The sequence below is a fragment of the Lissotriton vulgaris genome, chromosome 3_1 (genome assembly GCF_964263255.1).
Source record: "Lissotriton vulgaris chromosome 3_1, aLisVul1.2, whole genome shotgun sequence".
NCBI lineage: Eukaryota > Metazoa > Chordata > Amphibia > Caudata > Salamandridae > Lissotriton > Lissotriton vulgaris.
The window spans coordinates 1,040,641,847-1,040,659,632 of NC_141689.1; the positions used below are offsets into that span (position 1 = coordinate 1,040,641,847).

The 17,786-nt window shown below is 44.7% G+C and overlaps 1 protein-coding gene across 1 annotated transcript in view; it reads right to left on the reverse strand.

The window, feature by feature from the left end:
- FOCAD (focadhesin) overlaps positions 1-17,786 on the reverse strand; it is a 1,219,893-nt gene that overhangs the window by 91,641 nt on the left and 1,110,466 nt on the right. Inside the window, exons 42-43 of the mRNA XM_086961452.1 lie at positions 8,000-8,177; positions 7,765-7,862 (exon numbers count right to left, since the gene is read on the reverse strand). Coding sequence (XP_086817578.1) covers positions 7,765-7,862; positions 8,000-8,177 — 276 coding nt within the window. The remainder of the gene's footprint in view (positions 1-7,764; positions 7,863-7,999; positions 8,178-17,786) is intronic.

Consider the following 17,786-nt stretch of genomic DNA (forward strand, 5'->3'; position numbering starts at 1 on the left):
ATATAAACCCATCACTGGAAGGTATAACTATTACCCCGAAGATAAATCGCAGAGTGGGGAGGATGAGCAGGGCATTAAGGAATCTGCGGCTAGACTGTGTCTCTACCAGATATAGTGTTACCGAAGGTAAGTAACTTTTACATCTGATAGAGACATCTAGCTATAGATTCCTTAACTTTTGAATTAAATACCATAGCCAATTCCCACAGGAGGAGGGTCTGCAAACTATTCCTACAAATGTTCTCAAGAAAAACTAGCCAATCAAGACTTACACCCATCCAAATGTATGTAGGAATAACTGAACAAGAGCTAGGCTCTTAACAGACTCCATGACCCCTTCACAGAATATATAATATAAAATCAACTTTACTGGTCTGAAACAATCGGTCCTAGAAGGAACTAGGGTTGAAAACCCCTGAAGAACCATCTGCCAGTTGACAAACAAACCCCTGTCCCTCAAGGGAGTAAATTAAGACCTCGATGGCCTAAAATAAACAATGCATGATAAAAATCAATTAGTCTGCATTGTTCATGACAATAAAGAATCAGTAAGAGTACTGTTCTGATAAAATCCCAAAACAGGACTTTTAGAACTCCTTTCCATAGGTAAAACCTATGGTACAACCATAGGTACAACACCACCTAGGTATAATTTATTTTTATTTGTCAAAAGAGGGGGAAAAACATAGTAATTCTATGTATATATGAATGGGTCAACAGACACTCGATTGACTCTGCAATACACAGGAGTTCACTAGCCAATAACTACTGCCAGGACGCAAAAACGAATAAAGCTTGTCTCCATACAGTCTTCAATGCCATTGTCCAACAGACTGAACACAATTTCGAGCTCTGACAAGCTCAAACACTAAGACAAGGTAGAATAAATGAATCAATCACATCCTATATTAAAATCGTTCTTTATTTGTTTTTAAATATGTGTCACACATATATTCCAGCCATGTGTGCTCTATAAACATAAGAACTGACTACAACTGAGAAACTAGTTCTAAACATGCTCTTTCAATAAAATCGAAAAAGACTGATACACCTAAAAGTGCAGTTCCATATTACCTTATAAATAAATCCTGTGATACAAGACAATTTATGAAACATATCAGCCATTCTATCATGTACACACCATATACAAAAAGACCACTCTGAAATTAAAGGATCACCAACATACACAACCCAGAGAGAGAAAAAAAGGGCATACCCTGCACCATCCATGGATGATTTGCCATAAGAAAATGCTGCCTGTCAAATGGTATCCTAAATAACTGACAACACAAGAAACAACAGTTATGATTCCTCACGAATTAAGGAATTTTGTAAATAATAAGTATATTTTTCAGAAGACAGGCAATGGCGATCAGACCAAGACTATCAAAAGAAAAAGAAAAAACAGCTCGACGCTCTAGGACATATTGTCTGAGGTCCAGGACAACAAGCCATCAAATTTACATCGGACTTGGGATAAGATGGCCCAACAAGTGCATACAAATCCTTTGGCTGCCAAAATACAGCACCATGAACTGGAATAGGAAATGCCTGCCGTTGAGATAATATTTATGCCTTCACTAGGCACAGTTCCTTTTTCATTAAGGAAGAAATCGCAAGCAAATAGCATTCAAATAATGCAAGCACATTGTCTGAGCAAGAGCATGTGCTTGCTCAGAGCAACTTGTTGAAACCCTGAACCCTAAGAACAGACCAAAGAGTTACTACAGACCCGCCTACAGCTGGCATAGTCTATGCAACTAGCATACAGAACTGCTTCGAAGAAGCATTTAAGAGGTCCTCTTCCAAACAGGAAGTCACCTCTCTTAAAGAAAGCCTCTTGAGCAGAAAGCTCATTCTCAAAGACCAGGATACCAAGGGAACCTCCCTCAGTAATTCACATCTAAACATAAGTAAGAGAAAAATGGAACTGAAGTTAAAACCACCACTCCACACCGGAGTACACAAGGTAGTACTGTCACCAGAACCTGGACATGTACAGCATCCAAACAAGGCTACACTTTGCCTAACGAAACATAATCCCACCCTAATGACAAGCAAAGAACAGAGTGAAATAAATGCAGGACAACGACTCTTTAGTTCTCCGTCTTCCTTGGAAGCATCTTAATGCTGCTTCTGCCTGATCTCCAAAAAGACGGGCACCGTCAAAAGGCGTGTAGGCCAAAGCCGACTGAACTGCCTCTGAGAAACCTGAAGATGCCATCCAAGCCTGAAGCCTTAGTGCCACTGCAAATGCCGTGGCCTGACCCACAGAGTTCGTAGTATCCATGTTACACCTTATAGCAAGTTTAGCAGCTTACTATCTTTAATCAGGTTGCCTACATCAGCATCGAGGTTTTCAGGAAGAGATGGACGCATGGACTGTAAAGAATCCCAAAACGCATAGGAAAATCGCCCCAGCACACAAGAGGTGTTGGTGGCTCTCAATGCTGAGCTGACTGCGCAAAAAACATGCTTGCCACAAGTATCACAACCCTTAGCATCCTTACCCACTGGAGTCTTAGGCGTAGAATTTACGTCCTGAGAAGACGTTGCAGTATGAGTTACCAGGCCACTAGTTAATGGATGCCTAATCAAACAGACCGGGTCTCCGGGTGCAGGTACATGTCTACGTGCAACATCACGGTCCACTCGGATCCCTGACTCAGGTTTAGCACAGGAACCTAATAAGATATCAAAGAGGGCCTCAATATATGGAAGAACAGGTTCTCCCTTTTGTCCCTGATAAAGGACCTCAAACAAAGGGCCTGTAGACCTCTGCACAGTGGCCAGTGATAAATCTAAAACTGCAGCCACTTTCCTCAGCATGTATGCAAAGGAGGAATTTTCTCTGTGCAAGACCAGGGGGAGAGATTAACCCCAAAGCTGGTGAAGAGTCCAGTCCACCAGCCTCACCAAGAGCTGTAAGCCAGTTCTCTTCCACCTAATACACATCAGTGTCTGAAATGGGCCAAAATATTCTGCCCCAGGTGGACCTCCTGATGCCTCTCCACGAGGAGGAGCCACAAACTGAGTGACTCCTTCAATCTGCAAAGGCAATTCTGCTCCCTACGTTGTATGACGCCGAAGTGATGCTGACACAACGTCGACGGTAGAGTGAGAAGCTTCTTCGACCGGCGCAGCCGATGTCAAAGTCGGAGTTGGTTGGTCAATGACTGACGTCGAAGGCAGGCTGTGAGCCTGCACCGAGACGACATCATCCGATGTCGGTTGATTGCCGATCCATCGACTCCGATGGGCCAACCGTCACCAAGGAAGAGTCCCTCAAGGGTGCCCCACTCACCGCTTTGAGGCGCTCCAGAGGGAAATGGGGTCCCTAAAGATAAAATGTAAGGAATCATAATATTCCCTCATGTGAGCCATCGACGCCCGGCTCCCGGAAACACAGGGAGATGCGGTACAGAGTCGCGACTGGTTTCCTCAACTGTCGAGCGGGAGGAGCTCTGGGAGACAGAGTCTTCCTGCAGTGAAGTCTGAGAATGCGACTTCACCCGCCTCTTACCTTTTGACTTCCCTGGAAAACGACGTCCTCTAGACCGGCTTCTAGATCGACCCCACTTCTCTTCCCGGGACGACGAAGTCCGAGGCTGGGAAGCCTCTGAGGATAATGAACCCTGTGCCGCCATCAATTTCAACCGTCACTACTTCAACAACTTTGGTTTCAACTTCTGGCTGGAATCACAATTCTCGGTTTCGTGGTGGTCACCCGAACACTGCCTACAAATTATCTGTCGGCTACAAAACCCACAAAGTTTAAAAACTGTCTACATCAGTCAAGGCACACTGTTCCACCGACACCAGGTGTCGAAGTAAGTCTGTAAACAACTACATGAGGAACCGCTTCTCCGGATCCACGTTACAGCGCGGAAAAAAATGAAACTGACGCCTGCAGCCGGAGGGGCCTTATATGGCTCCACTGACGTCACGTGTGGAGAAGACGTCACTGCGGAGCCATACGATGCCATCCCCCGGCACTAGAGGTACTGCTGAAAAAATTCCGGATCCAGGCTACTGCCAGGAGAGAATTAAAAAGTTAAGGAATCTATGGCTAGATGTCTCTATCGGATAACAATATTTTAGAGTCCAGCTCTAACAGTATCTCAGATCTTGTACTAATATTCTTACTGGTTTTCAAAGGGTTTTTGAACGTAGCATTTAAAACCTTCATTGCAAATTTAGTTTGGCGAATCCGAGAATAAGGTGGAACTCCTAGAATTGAATGAAGGTTGTGTACATAGGAATTTTGTGTTATTGTGACTGGGATATGCATTTACGCTTTAACAAGTAAAAAAAAGAAAAACAAATTGCAGGAAGGCTTCTAATTAAAGTTTAAATAAATTAAGTACAAACAGACTGATGTGTACGGATCTCAATGTTAACAAGCAGTAGTGATGAACGTGGTTCGTTCAAACTGCCTTCTAAATGTGTTCTGAGGCTGTTGATGGTCCATCACAAAAAAACAACGGTATGTATATAACTAAAAGGGGATCTGACAAGCTGCTCAGGCAAGATTTAAAAGAAGTGTGGACTTGTTTGTGAATTGTTTAGATTGACCATCCAAGGCCTGGTCCATGCGGAGACCAGCTACCACTGAAGCCTCATCCAACAAAGCCTGGCACTGTGGGCTGCATGACCACAGAATTCCATGGGATAAAAGTTCCTTGAAACTATCAGGATGTAATCGTTTTCTCCTATCAAAATTCCAAAGGTACTGGCACTTATCCAGAAATTGGATTGACTTCTCCTCATCTTTGCAAAATAATGTTCTTATTAAAAACAGAAATGCCAACAAATAAGTGAGGGAAACTGACAGGGACAACACTGTATAAAAAAACTGATGACAGATGAGGGATACACGAATGAGTTACCTCAACGAGAACAACACTGAATAAAGAAACATTTGTTACAAAATGGCAGAACAGCATAAAATCAATTTTATCTTCAGATCAAGAACTATTCTATATACACATGCTTGACATAGGTAGATACCAGCCCAGTAGGCCATCACTTAAAGGAATGCACTTTTTAGCCTTTACCAAGTAAGAGAGAGTCAGGGAAAAGATTGCCCAGCGCCACTCCTCTAGCACCAAAATCCTTATCCGGTGCAGTCCAAATAAAATGTTCTGTCTATTGGAGAATGCATAAATCATAGCAAAAAATGTTCCCAATAACCATTTAGACTTAATTTCTGTGTTTCTATTTTCTTTTTCATTTTTCAGTTTAAAATCAACCTTTAAAATAAATAAAAATATTTACATAATTGTATTATCGCACAGTTCTAATCATATAAATGAGTTTACTCAAAATTCTTGTCATGACTTTCAGTACATAATTAGGTATTCATAACCACACAATAGAGAATAATATTCAAACCACCCTTAAACATATGAATCACAAAAAATAAAGTTTCATAGCTTGTTCAAATGCATGTGCCATGGCATGTAAAATATTGGGGGAGCGAATAACCCGGGGCCTGTATACTGTGTTCAAATTAAACTGAGTAAACCAATGTATATGGTTAGAACTGTGAGGCAATACAATTATATACATATTTCTATTAATTTTAAAGTCATTTATAAATCTGTATTTCTATGGCAGCCTTGAAAAATAAGTGGTGCCTCGAAACACATGTTGGCTGAGTGGCAGTATTGTGATGCTTAATACCAGGTTGATTTTAAACTGAAAAATGAAAACAGTGAATAGAAACACAGAAATGGATGTATAGCCTTATTCGGAACATTTTCTGCTATAATTTATGCATCCTCCAGTAAAGAAAAACATAATTAGCCTTTGCTCTCTAATGCCAGTTATGGTACCGTGTCTACTCCTGGGCTGCCCTCATCTTAATTTGGCATCCTTCACATCTCTACCTAGACATCCCTGAGTATGTATTTAGTTTGCCACAGCTAAGGGAATAACCTACGGGAGTCTAGTACGAGAGCAATGAACCTGTGTAGTGGGAGGCCACTTTACCAGACGTAAACGTACTTGATGTAATGTTCCTAGTCTTGCAAGAAGTACGTGTTAGTTGAGATGGAAAAATAACTGTTTAATTCTACACATCCTAAGACTATTTGCCTGTCTAGCACCTTTTCTTCTTCTGTGCTTCAGAATCAGTTTATGTTCCAAGCCACAAAATAGCATTACTTACAACCAAGCAGGAATAATAAAAGGTGGGATGCTCGAGATTCATGTGCAACTTAGGCAGGAGACGTCAGGGGCGGCGCCTCCGTTTGAGTGGAGGAGTGTCGCCCCACGAACAAAAGCCCCAGGCCAGTTCTGAAAAATAAAATGATAATAACGTTTATTTATTACCACTTTACTTTTCAGCAACCAACCCATCCTGAACAGAGTGTCAGGACGGAGCTGGCCATTGCTGCTGAGTCGAAAAGGAAAAACAAGGGAACCCTACTCACAAAGGAACCAGGGTGTAATTTAAGAAAGACAGTGGTTCCTGTGGGAAAAGTACTTAATATAATTGGATAAAATAAGTGCGAAAATTCGCATGTATAGACAGGGTTTAGTTGAGATGTCAGATAGAAAGGGACTCAAAAGCACTGATTGATTTGTATGGTAATTGTATTAAAAAACACAAACAACTTTTTGAAACAATTTCTACAGCAAGTATTTACAATTGTGGATTGTGTCCCAAGTGAAATTTTGAACCAAGGCATATTAATAACATCTGTGAAACAATATGTGCAGGTTTCAAATAAAGTGTTTTTATCTACAAAAGTTTCTTTTTTTCAATTACACAACATCTATAAGATGATAGTATGTCAGTTCATATAGGTTTGCTTTTTCTCAATTGTCAACGCCGTTTGGACCCTAACAAGGATATAGGGTCTCTTCAGGACTTATGATGTGGGCGACATCTGGTATTGGAACTGCTCAATGTAAAAGTGCGTGGAAAAACCGCGAGCAAGTGAAATAAGGTAAAATTACTCACTAGGAAACCCAGCTGGTTCCCTAGTAGGTGCGTGACTCTAACAATTCCATAGGGTGCCCAGTGGCTGTCCTTTCTGTTTCAAGGATGCATAAATCATAGCAGAAAATGTTCTGAATAACGCTAAACATCCATTTCTGTGTTTCTATTCACTATTTTCATTTTTCAGTTTAAAATCAACCCGGCATTAAGAATCACTTGGGACACAATCCACAATTGTAAATACTTGCTGTAGAAATTGTTTCAAAAAGTTGTTTGTATTTTTTAATACAATTACCATACAAACCAATCAGTGCTTTTGAGTCCCTTTCTATCTGACATCTCAACTAAACCATTGCTGCTGAGTGGCAGCAGGTAGCTGTGTGCTTAAGTTTAAAATACGCATGTCCCTTTGGCCTGCAGTCTTGCAACGGCCAGCCAGACAGCTAGGTCAGAGAAAGTTCAGTCCTCCAGTGCTCCTAAGAGCGCTGACTGAGACCACTCCCTCCAATCCTGGTGCTGCTCTCATGCTGGTGAGAGCAGCACCTGGATAGGTTGGGGGAGCTGGATCCCACCTTGGAGCCTGCTGGAAGAGAGAAGACTGGTGGAGGAGGACTTCACGTATCACGGTAAGAGCATTTTTTGGCTCCCGCCACCCCCACCCCACCCCACACATGCCAGGCACCACTGCCAACAGTGCATTTAACTTAAATGCTTTTTAAAAAGTTTATATAACTTCAGCACTGTTATCCTCTTGCAGAGAAATATGTAAACATAAGACCTTGAAAAAAAAGCCCCAAAAGTCACGGAGAATATACCTCTGTTAAAGCTGCACCTTCAACTGGTGTTGATTTGTAAGCAATGTTCCTTATGTGGCCCATCAGTTCTAATAGCCACTCCATTCTTTTCAGTACCCCTGCAAGAAAAACATCAACCAGGATAAATGAGTGGAAGGTGTCCACAAATGGAAATTAACACTGATTCTATGTTTTTAATTTACGCTTATCCCACTGTGCATACGTTGTTAATCAAACTTTTGTTAACTGTTGCTACCTGTGTTTTGATGGCTCACGAGGCGTGCCTGGTAGAAGCTTTGGAATAACATCCAAATTACTGGCTCAGTCTGGGTGCACCCAATAGCAGCTGCAATAACATCGTTCAGACAGAGCAAGGGGACACGGCCTTGGGAGACTAGATATGCTCGGATGAAGGTGGCTTTCTCTAGATTCTCCTAGAATGGAAGAACAAAACGTTTCGGCTCTGATTCCGTCAAGGAAACCATTTCTGGCACATATCATTTAAATGTTTACTTTGTTTGTATGGCACTACTGTTATATTTAAACACACAGAAGCCAGGTAAAGGTTTCTTGTCAAATGTACAGCGATGTTCGAAGAGCGTGGCTCATTATTGGCCCAGCATTGCTTTCTAAAAGCTACTGGTGAGCGTTTCTAGGAAAAAACACATTTTGGACCATTTGAGAAAACTCGTAGTGATATTTTGAAGTACCATACGTGGAAAAAAATTCTGTAATAATACCAACGACATACATTTATACGGTGTGCTTAACGAGAACCACAAAATCTGTCAGATGATAAGGAAGCCATGCACTTTGTTTAGGTCACACATGTTGGGCGTGGCCTAAGCAAGGATTTTGGATCAGGCTTTCAGACATGTAAGGCATTCAGCATGAGGTTTTTAAAATGTTGAGCAACACAGGGTCGAGTTTAGCCGAAGTGGTGCCTAGTGCGAAAATATGTGTTATCGGCACTCCCCCCACTCCCAGCATCCCCCCAGATCAGAACTTAATTTGTGAAAGAAAGAGTGCCGTGCCCGAAGCTCTGCTCAAAGGCCGGCTGCCAGTGCAATCAAATGTCGGCACACGGAATACCAAGGTTGGTAGTCTTTAATCCACTAGCAGACACTCCCTGATCCCTATTTTCGCTGTTGCAGGTTCCTGCTTTCTGCACATGATGATTTTTCTGTCTTTTGCTTACTCCATTTTTGCAATCTATGTGTTTATTCTTTTCGTGCTCTCTGTATATATTTGATAGGGAAAAATAAGTGCCGGTGCCCCCGCCGGTAACCACCGGCTCAAATTAAGCAGCCCCCAATGACGTCCTTCCTCATGAATTTCCTCGCAACCATCCTCTCATCTCTCCTAAGTCTCTCTCATATTTATTCATTTTAAAGCGCTACTCATACCAATGTAGACTGTCAGAGCCTAAAGACAAAAAGAACAATTGATGGACAGAATGCAGAACAATGTCATACATTCACCCCCAGTACAGACTGTCAGAGCCTCCCTGGACGAGAAACAAGCATCCTGAGATTTTAGCTCAATGTGCCTCAACAAAGGTCACACTGCGGCCCTCAACTCTCTAGACCTCTCCGCAGCCTTCAACACCGTTTCCCACCGCACATTCGCAGCCAGACTCCACGATGCCGGCATACAGGGAACTGCCCTTGACTGGCTCCACACCTTCGTTGCTGGCAGAAACCAAAGGATCAGACTCACGCCTTTCCACTCCAAACCCACAGAGATCAACTGCGGAGTACCCTAAGGATCATTGCTCAGTCCCATGCTCTTCAAAATCTACATGGCCCCCTTAACGGGATTGTCAGACAGCATGGACTCAGCATAGTATCCTCCTACGCTGACAACACCCAGCTCATCATCTCCCTCGCGAAGGACCCAGAAGCCACCAGACTCAGCTTCCAGGAAGGAATGAACGACATCGCAACTTGGATGAGCAGCATCGTTCTCGGACTCACCCCCTCAGCTTGGGACAACACCTGGCGGCCCACCACGGTCGGCAACCAGCCCACCCCCACGGACCATGCCTTGAACTTCGGCATCATACTCGACTCCTCCCTTACCATGACATGCCAGATCAACAACGTGTTCTTCACCTGCTTCAAAACCCTCTGCATCCTTTACAAGACCTTCAAGAGGACCCCCCCCCCCCCCCAAATTCAGACGTACCGTCACCCAAGCACTCATAACAAGCAGACTGGACTACGGAAATGTCCTCAACGCTGGAATCAACAAATCCCTGATAAGCAAACTCCAGACCATCCAGAACACTGTGTCCTCAGAATCCCACGACATGAGCACATCACCCAACACCTGTGAGACCTCCACTGGCTTCCCGTCAAGAAGAGAGCAACCTTCAAGCTACTCACGCAAGCCTACAAATCTCTCCACAACACCGGACCCAAATACCTCAACAAAAGAGTCTCCTTTGACGTACCCGCAGAACCAGAGCGAATGAAAGAGCCTTCTCCTACATCGCGGCTAAGACCTGGGACGAGCTTCCGGTCAACATCAGACGTTTCCCTACACTGCACACCTTCAGGTGAAGCCTCAAGACCTGGCTCTTTGGCGAACTCGGAGCTGCACCCCCCTCGCTTTGAAACCCTCACAGGTTGGTAGCACACTTTAACATTCCCCAATTGATTGATTGATTGACTGAGATTAATTCAAGCATTCCATAAATCACTCTTTTGTATACCAGCTATGAAACTAAACACGTTTTCAGACTCAGTTTGTTGCCCAAGGATATTTCTTCATATGTGGGAATGTGAATCCATTAGAACTAGGAATTACCAGTGTACATCTCCTAAAATTAGCTCGAGTTTTTTCTGTGTGAGGAACTAATGGGAACATAAAAACACGCACCAGTGAGGTAAAGGACACGATCTGTCTTCCAAGTAGATTGTTTAGAGTTTCCCAGGTCCAGAATGGGCCGCAGTCCATTGTTGTTCATCTTTTGAACGAAGAGGTAAAGGTTATAGAATCCCAACATCACTATATCTGCAAGTTCCATGTACTAGCATAATACAGACATCAAAAATACTCCACAGAACAGCTGGGCATTTCACTCTTACAACTATGAAGATAATCATTAAAAAGGAAAATGAACTTAATGGAAAACAATTTCTTAATGTCGAGGGCCCCACTGGTCCTGAGAAATATTTTCCCAATTCCTGAATAATGGCAGACCATTCTTGCACTAAGAAGCCATTATTGATTTCAGTTTATTCATAGTTGAATAGTGTTGGATGTAGTATTTATTTAATTATTACCAAGGCATTTGCATTACTGATGCCTCAGTAGGATAAACATTTAGGCCATGAGTGGCATTGACGAGATTTACTACACTGTGAAGTAGTGTGGCTCACTGGTTAGAGGCGGCAGACCCGAGAGCAGAGGACGGCCCGGGACCAGGGTTCGATTCCCGGCGCGGCAGGTTTCTGGACCAGGGTCAGCGGACTCGATAATTCTCTCGCCTCGGTGCCCACTCTGATCAGCGATCACACTCGGCAACTCTGGGCATTAGCTTGCCTCATCTTCACTAACGGCCCCACCGGACCGCCGGGGATGCCTGGTCTCACCCTGGAGATACCCATCAAGGGACCATCTCTCAGGGAAGCCAGGAAGGGTTTCGCAGCGGTCGAAGCGCCTTGGGACCCTCCGGGTAAGTAGTGCGCTATATAAATGCCTATACATTTACATTTACATTTACACTGCAAATCAGCTATTTACGTATTTATTCAGAATTTGGATGGTCAGCTCCGCTGCTGTTAAATGGCATTTATATATAAACAATCACTTCAATGTAGTCCTAAAGATCATGGTAATTACAATAAGCAACAGATTGCCACGTGACGATAATAGTTTGGTACATACAATTCAGTATTAAATATCTCTAAAGACATCATAAGGGCACAATGTATTCTAAACCTCACTGGCTAGAACATCTAAATGAAGGAGAACGAAGTCCAGTTTTTTGTTGTCAGGTGGGAGCTTAAATCAGCGCAGCCACAGAAATCACACTCTTATCATGGTATTTGCTTCCTCATTTCACAAGAAGGAACTAAAAAAAAGCACTGGCAAAGACCAACAGGTTTTGCCAAGGCAAATCACTGGCTTTGCCAATGTTTTTAGCCATGTTACACAGCAGAGCGGTTGCTGTGCAGCGTGCCTGTAAGTTTAATATGTTAAAAAAAACTTTCACTCAGTCAACTCTGGCCGTGTCATATCGCTTTTTATTTTTATTGCTGGCGGGAGGGTGAGGCAGAAAGCATCTGAATGAGAAGCAGCTTGCAACACGGAGGCTGTAGCGCAAATGTGGCCAGCGGCGTCCACGTAATAGACCTTTTTAGGTCTCGGCTATAACGCGCTGAAAGCGCTTTCTCGCCAGAGAACTATTGTCGGTGTCTCAGCAGTCTGAGACGCCGAAGTGAGACAAGACCTGGCCGCACGCAGCGTTTTCCCATAGGATAACGTTGTGCGCGCGGCCAGGTCTTGTCTCCACTGCATTCCAGGGCTGACCGGATCGCGTCGCGCGCCTCTCTGGAATGCAGAGGGAGCCTGCAGAGAGGCGCGTGGCGCTGATAAACAGGCAAGAGGCGCGTGTCGGAATCCGACTCTGGCAGGCTGCACGCCCTTTGCGGAACAGCATTTACTTCCGCTGTTCATGTTTCCTGAGTAGTTGCTTGTTTTTAGGTGACGCTGCTCACGTTCACTTAGCACCTAGATACCCCCCACAAAAAGCAGCACGCACCAGCTCGCTTGCAAAAACAGCTCTACCTCCCGCACAAAGAGCCGGGGTTCACACAATAACAGACACCTTTTCCAATACATCACAGCATGCGTTTATGGCTGTCTTCTGGTCCCTGACATCACAGCATGCGTTTATGGCTGTCTTCTGGTCCCTGAATGTTTACCACGCTGCCAATCAACGACCCAAACTGTGCACACAACACCAGGTAACAAAAGGAGGGACGGGAAGGCGGCTTGCCCGGCCACTGACCCGTGGTGGCAGGGACCCTGGCCGGCTGACTGAGAGGCAGGGAGCAGCGGCTATAATGTTCCGGAGACGCAATTTTATTTATTAAGGAGCACAACAATAATTTACGTCTGCTGGTGCCCGAGCACCACCATTCCCGGGGTTGCCATAGCAACCCCATAACACTTGGCATCTCACCAGAGCCTGGAAATGAAGTGAAGGGGAGGGGAGAGCAGCAAGCACAGGCAGGAGAAACAGAGCAGACCAGCGCCTGCCGGGAGGAGACCGAGGGTCACCGAGGAGGCGTTTAAGGAAGAGTGGAAGATATCACAATGGGTGCAGAAGTTGTAATGTGCGATGCTGGGAAAAGAGATAGTGGGTAGTTAAGGAGCGGTGCCAGACAGAGCTGGTACCGTGCTAGTTTGGTTCAGTTCCAGTTAATAAACCTAAGATGCTCAAACGAGCAGCACGTGCTGTTAACATGTTTTTCATTTCCTATCTCTGACCTCATTCTCAAAATACTTTTTTTACTTTTTCCTTCTACTACAAATGTGTTTTAGTGTAATTCAAATTGTACACGTTAACAACGCCGGTGGAAGGGATAGATGGCAAAAAATCTTTAATAATATGGATAAAACGTGAACAATAATAACTGAAGCGGAGAAATGAAAATAAACATTATTTTCCTGACCACAATCACCATGGAAGTAGTGTCCTGCACTTGACACGCAGAGCAGGATTATTGGCTGACATATACCAGCCCGGAGGAAGGCTTGCATATTAGAAAGAGCATACACTCAAATACTTTCGAGGGACGCTGATGACTGTTTCGCACAGGACATGAGCCTTGCCTGGCTCCCTCCCTCCGCTCCCCACCATGCCGTGGACCCCCCCTCCCCGCAACTCTTTACGTGGCCAGGACCACAATCACCATGGAAGTAGTGTCCTGCACTTGACATGCAGAGCAGGATTATTGGGTGACATATACCAGCCCGGAGGGAGGCTTGCATATTAGAAGGTGCATACACTCAAATACTTTCGAGGGACGCTGATGACTGTTTCGCACAGGACATGAGGCTTGCCTAGCTCCCTCCTTCCGCTCCCCACCATGCCGTGGACCCCCCCCCTCCCCGCATCTCTTTACGTGGCCTGGTATGCAGGGGGGGCTTGTAGCGAGTCTTGCCTGTATCCCTACATCCACTCCCCACCATGCTGTCGGTGCCGGCCCGCGAGGCATGTCTCACCCGGAGGGCTGCCACCAGTGGGTGACTGTTCTTATTGCAGTGGAAGAACAGCTAACCTATGATGCTCAAACGAGCAGCACGTGCTGTTAACATGTTTTTCATTTCCTATCTCTGACCTCATTCTCAAAATACTATTTTTACTTTTTCCTTCTACTACAAATGTGTTATAGTGTAATTCAAATTGTACACGATAATAACGCCGGTAGAAGGGATAGATGACAAAAAATCTTTAAAAGCGGAGAAATGAAAATGAACATTTTTTTCCTGACCACAATCACCATGGAAGTAGTGTCCTGCACTTGACACGCAGAGCAGGATTATTGGCTGACATATACCAGAGGCTTGTTTTTCTTGCCTCTGTGTGGCTCTGTGTGTGTGTGACTCTGTGTGAGGGTGGCTCTGTCTGTGTGAGGGTGGCTCTGTCTATGTGAGGGTGGCTCTGTGTGTGTGTGGGGGTGGCTCTGTGTGTGGGTGGCTCTATGTGAATGACTGTGAGTGGCTCTGTATGTGTTTGTGGGTGGCTCTGTATGTGTGTGTGGGTGGCTTTGTGTGTGGCTCTATGTGTGGGTGCAAATGCAATAGGTCTCGCATTTGTGAGAGATTAAGCTATTGGCATTGTAAATGACAATGCCATTTATTTATATGTTTTAAAAACAAAAACATAAATAAAAAATGTCATGAGCAATGCCAATAGCTCTAACTTAACAATGCCGAGACCATTGCATTGTAAATGCTTGTTTATTATGGCAGGTGAGTTGGAGCAAGAAACAACAGGGGGTGTGGGGAGAAAGCAACAACAACTGGGAGGGAGGTATTGATGCATGGCCTGAAAGTTTACATTTTTTTTAAAGCGTTATGACGCAGCCAGTGTTGGCCATGTCATAGCAGTTTTTTTGTTATGACAGGTGGGGAAGAGCAACTTGGACTAGGGAACGAGGGTGGGTGAGGAGGAAGTGAAGCTAGGCCACACTGACCAAAGAGAAGCAGGCAAAGGAGAGTGATGAAGCAGCCAACTAATGGTAAGCAATGGGTTGGCTCGAAGCACACTGTATGCTACCAAAATGTCTTGTAATGTCTTGCAGCTACAAACAATCTCTGCCAAAATGAGCGTTACCTAAGGTAAGTAACTTGTTCTTCTGATAGAGACTTCTAGCCACAGATTCCTCACCTTTTGATTAGTTACCAAAGAAGTACCTATTGGGCAAAATATCCCTTTCGAAATACCAGACTGTCAGAACAATAGTACTTCATGAATGAATGGAGGGACGCCAACGTAGCTGCCTAGTAGATGTCTAGGACAGGCACTCCGCATGCTAATGCAGTGGTAGCATCTTTGACCTTGGTCGATTGAGCAGTCAGTCTCTCTAGATGTTGCTTCTAAGCCAATATGTAGCAGATCCTAATGCGCAGCACGATGTAGTGGAAAATAGTACGCTTCTGCACTGCCTTTTGTTCCTTCGCTCTGGCAAACGTCATAAAGAGCTGATTGTTCACCCAGCGACCTTTGGTACAATCGATGTAGAAATTAAGTGCTCTTTTGGGGTCCAAGCAATGGATTCTCACATCTTCCAGGGAGGGGTGAGGCGTAACATAGAACGCTGGCAGAGTGGTGGTTTGATCGATGTGAAACAGCATCACAACTTTCCAAAGAAAGGACGCTTTAGTTGACAGAACCAGCTTATTGGAGAAGAACGTGATGTATGGCAGATGAACACACACAGCCTGAAGCTCACTCACATGCTGTGCAGAGATAATAGCAATCAGGAACATAGACTTAATGGCTAAAAGCCACAGAGGGCAGCTGTGGATCAGCTCGAATAGAGTACACAGTACTTCAACTCCCTCTACTCCTTTCTGCAGCAAGTTTGCCATTTCCTGCTACAGGAGCTCCTCTGACTACAGGTACTTAGGGGGCAGTGGAGGGGGATGGGAGTGGGTAAGAGCCTACTAAAAAGTAGGGTATATCCTCCTTTCTATAATTTATAAAAACCCACTGGTCCAATGTTATGGCCTTTCGGAACTGTAGAAAGAAGCAGCTTTCATCTGGCCATAAATGCTCCTTCACAGGTGAGTTAAGGTGCCATTCCAAGTGGTGTGGTGTGGAGGAGGCCGAGCAGGAGGGTTAAGTGGGCTTCAACCTTTCCCTAAGTGTGTGCCTCTGTGCTGTCGAAGCTGCTGGTTGAGTGCTGAACCAGCTGAGAGGGCTGGCACTGCCGAAAGCAAAAGTTCTTGGAGAATCCCTTAAACTGATGTAACTGCCTGCAGCCCCAGACTGCACCTGAAGGACAAGGATGTGGCCCACAGCCCTACCCGTCCTGAATCTCTCCAAGGCTGAATCAGCCTAATATCCAACCAGGAGAGTCTCATTGAACAGCATGCCCAAAAGACATGCCTGCATATCCATGGGAAATCGGTGGAACAAAGCCAGGCGTGCTACCTCCGGGCTATTGGCTACAGAATCCACTGTGTTAATGCATGCCCTGATGATATGGCATAAGGCATCAAGACTGTCCTTCACCGCCTCTGCTAAGTGGTCTCTGTCTCTGAGGTGCTCCAGAAGACTTGAGACCACCAAATTTGCCATCTCCCACAGGGCATGTGTACACCTCGGAAGCAGACAGGTTGCATAAATTGACAAGGCTGAGCTATCGACCAAAAGTTGCTTTTTTGTTGACTGCCTCTATTATATGGATTCTCTATCTGGAGGGGCTGGAGAAAATGCACTGATATTATGCTTCGTACAGGATAAAGCCTGTACCACCAGATTTTCTGGTGAGAGGTGAGAAGATAGAAAGGCAGGGTACCTTGGTGTAGGCTTTAATATTCTGGCAGTGAGCCTAATAACGGCTGGGGTTGTTTGCCCAAATGGGCTCAAGCAAAGCTTCATGATAGGTAATAAAGGATCTGATGTAGATACACCTCTGTAAAATGTTCTCCTTAGCCCTCAATGTGGGAAAAGGAAGCTCCAAGACTTCTGCTGCTACCTTAAAGACTGCATGGAGTGACACCAGTTCATGAGGGGCAGGGCCTATCGGATGTTCAATTTCTGTCTCTAGTGATGTATCCTGCCCACTGATATTTCGGGGGTAATCGTCCATGTCTGAGGAAGGTGCAGGCAGCCAGTTTGTCACCCGCTACTGTCTTCATCATTATGTGGAATGGGATCTGGCATCTGTTCATAGCTGAGTTCGTTCCTACCAAGCAACTACTGCATAATTTGCCAATAAAGCTGGTGTGGCACTGGCTCAGGCTGAAATAGATCCTGGTGAAGAGGGGTGAGTGCGTCCTCCTGTTTGTTTTTATATCTTTACTTATTCCATTTATCACATGTTTTCCACTGTAGTAAATATGAGTACCACTTCGTTGTGTGTTGTCTCAGTTTTTGTTCATCATCAGCAAATATCCATCATTTTGACATACATAGCACGTTTCACAAGATAGCATATCTCGAGGCAGCTGACACACGTTTCGCCCCCTTTTGGCTCATTAGCCTGGGGCTTATCTCAAGTGTTAGACAGAACATCAAAGTTGTAGGAATTCTTGTGAATCGATGGCCCGCATAACACCTTTATGACGATGTATTGGAATCACAGGTACGACATGTCAAATGGCTTATCTATTCATGTTAGATACTGGGTTAGATCCCCAAAGTCAGTGTGTGTCGATAGTGAATAGATCCTTCTGTCTGGCCTCCACATTAGTCTTTCGGCCTCCCTTCTGGGCCTGTGAAAAAAACACCCTTGATTTGGAAGACTCCTACAGAGGGGTCACATAGGAACTGGGCCAGTATTGGAATTGGTGTC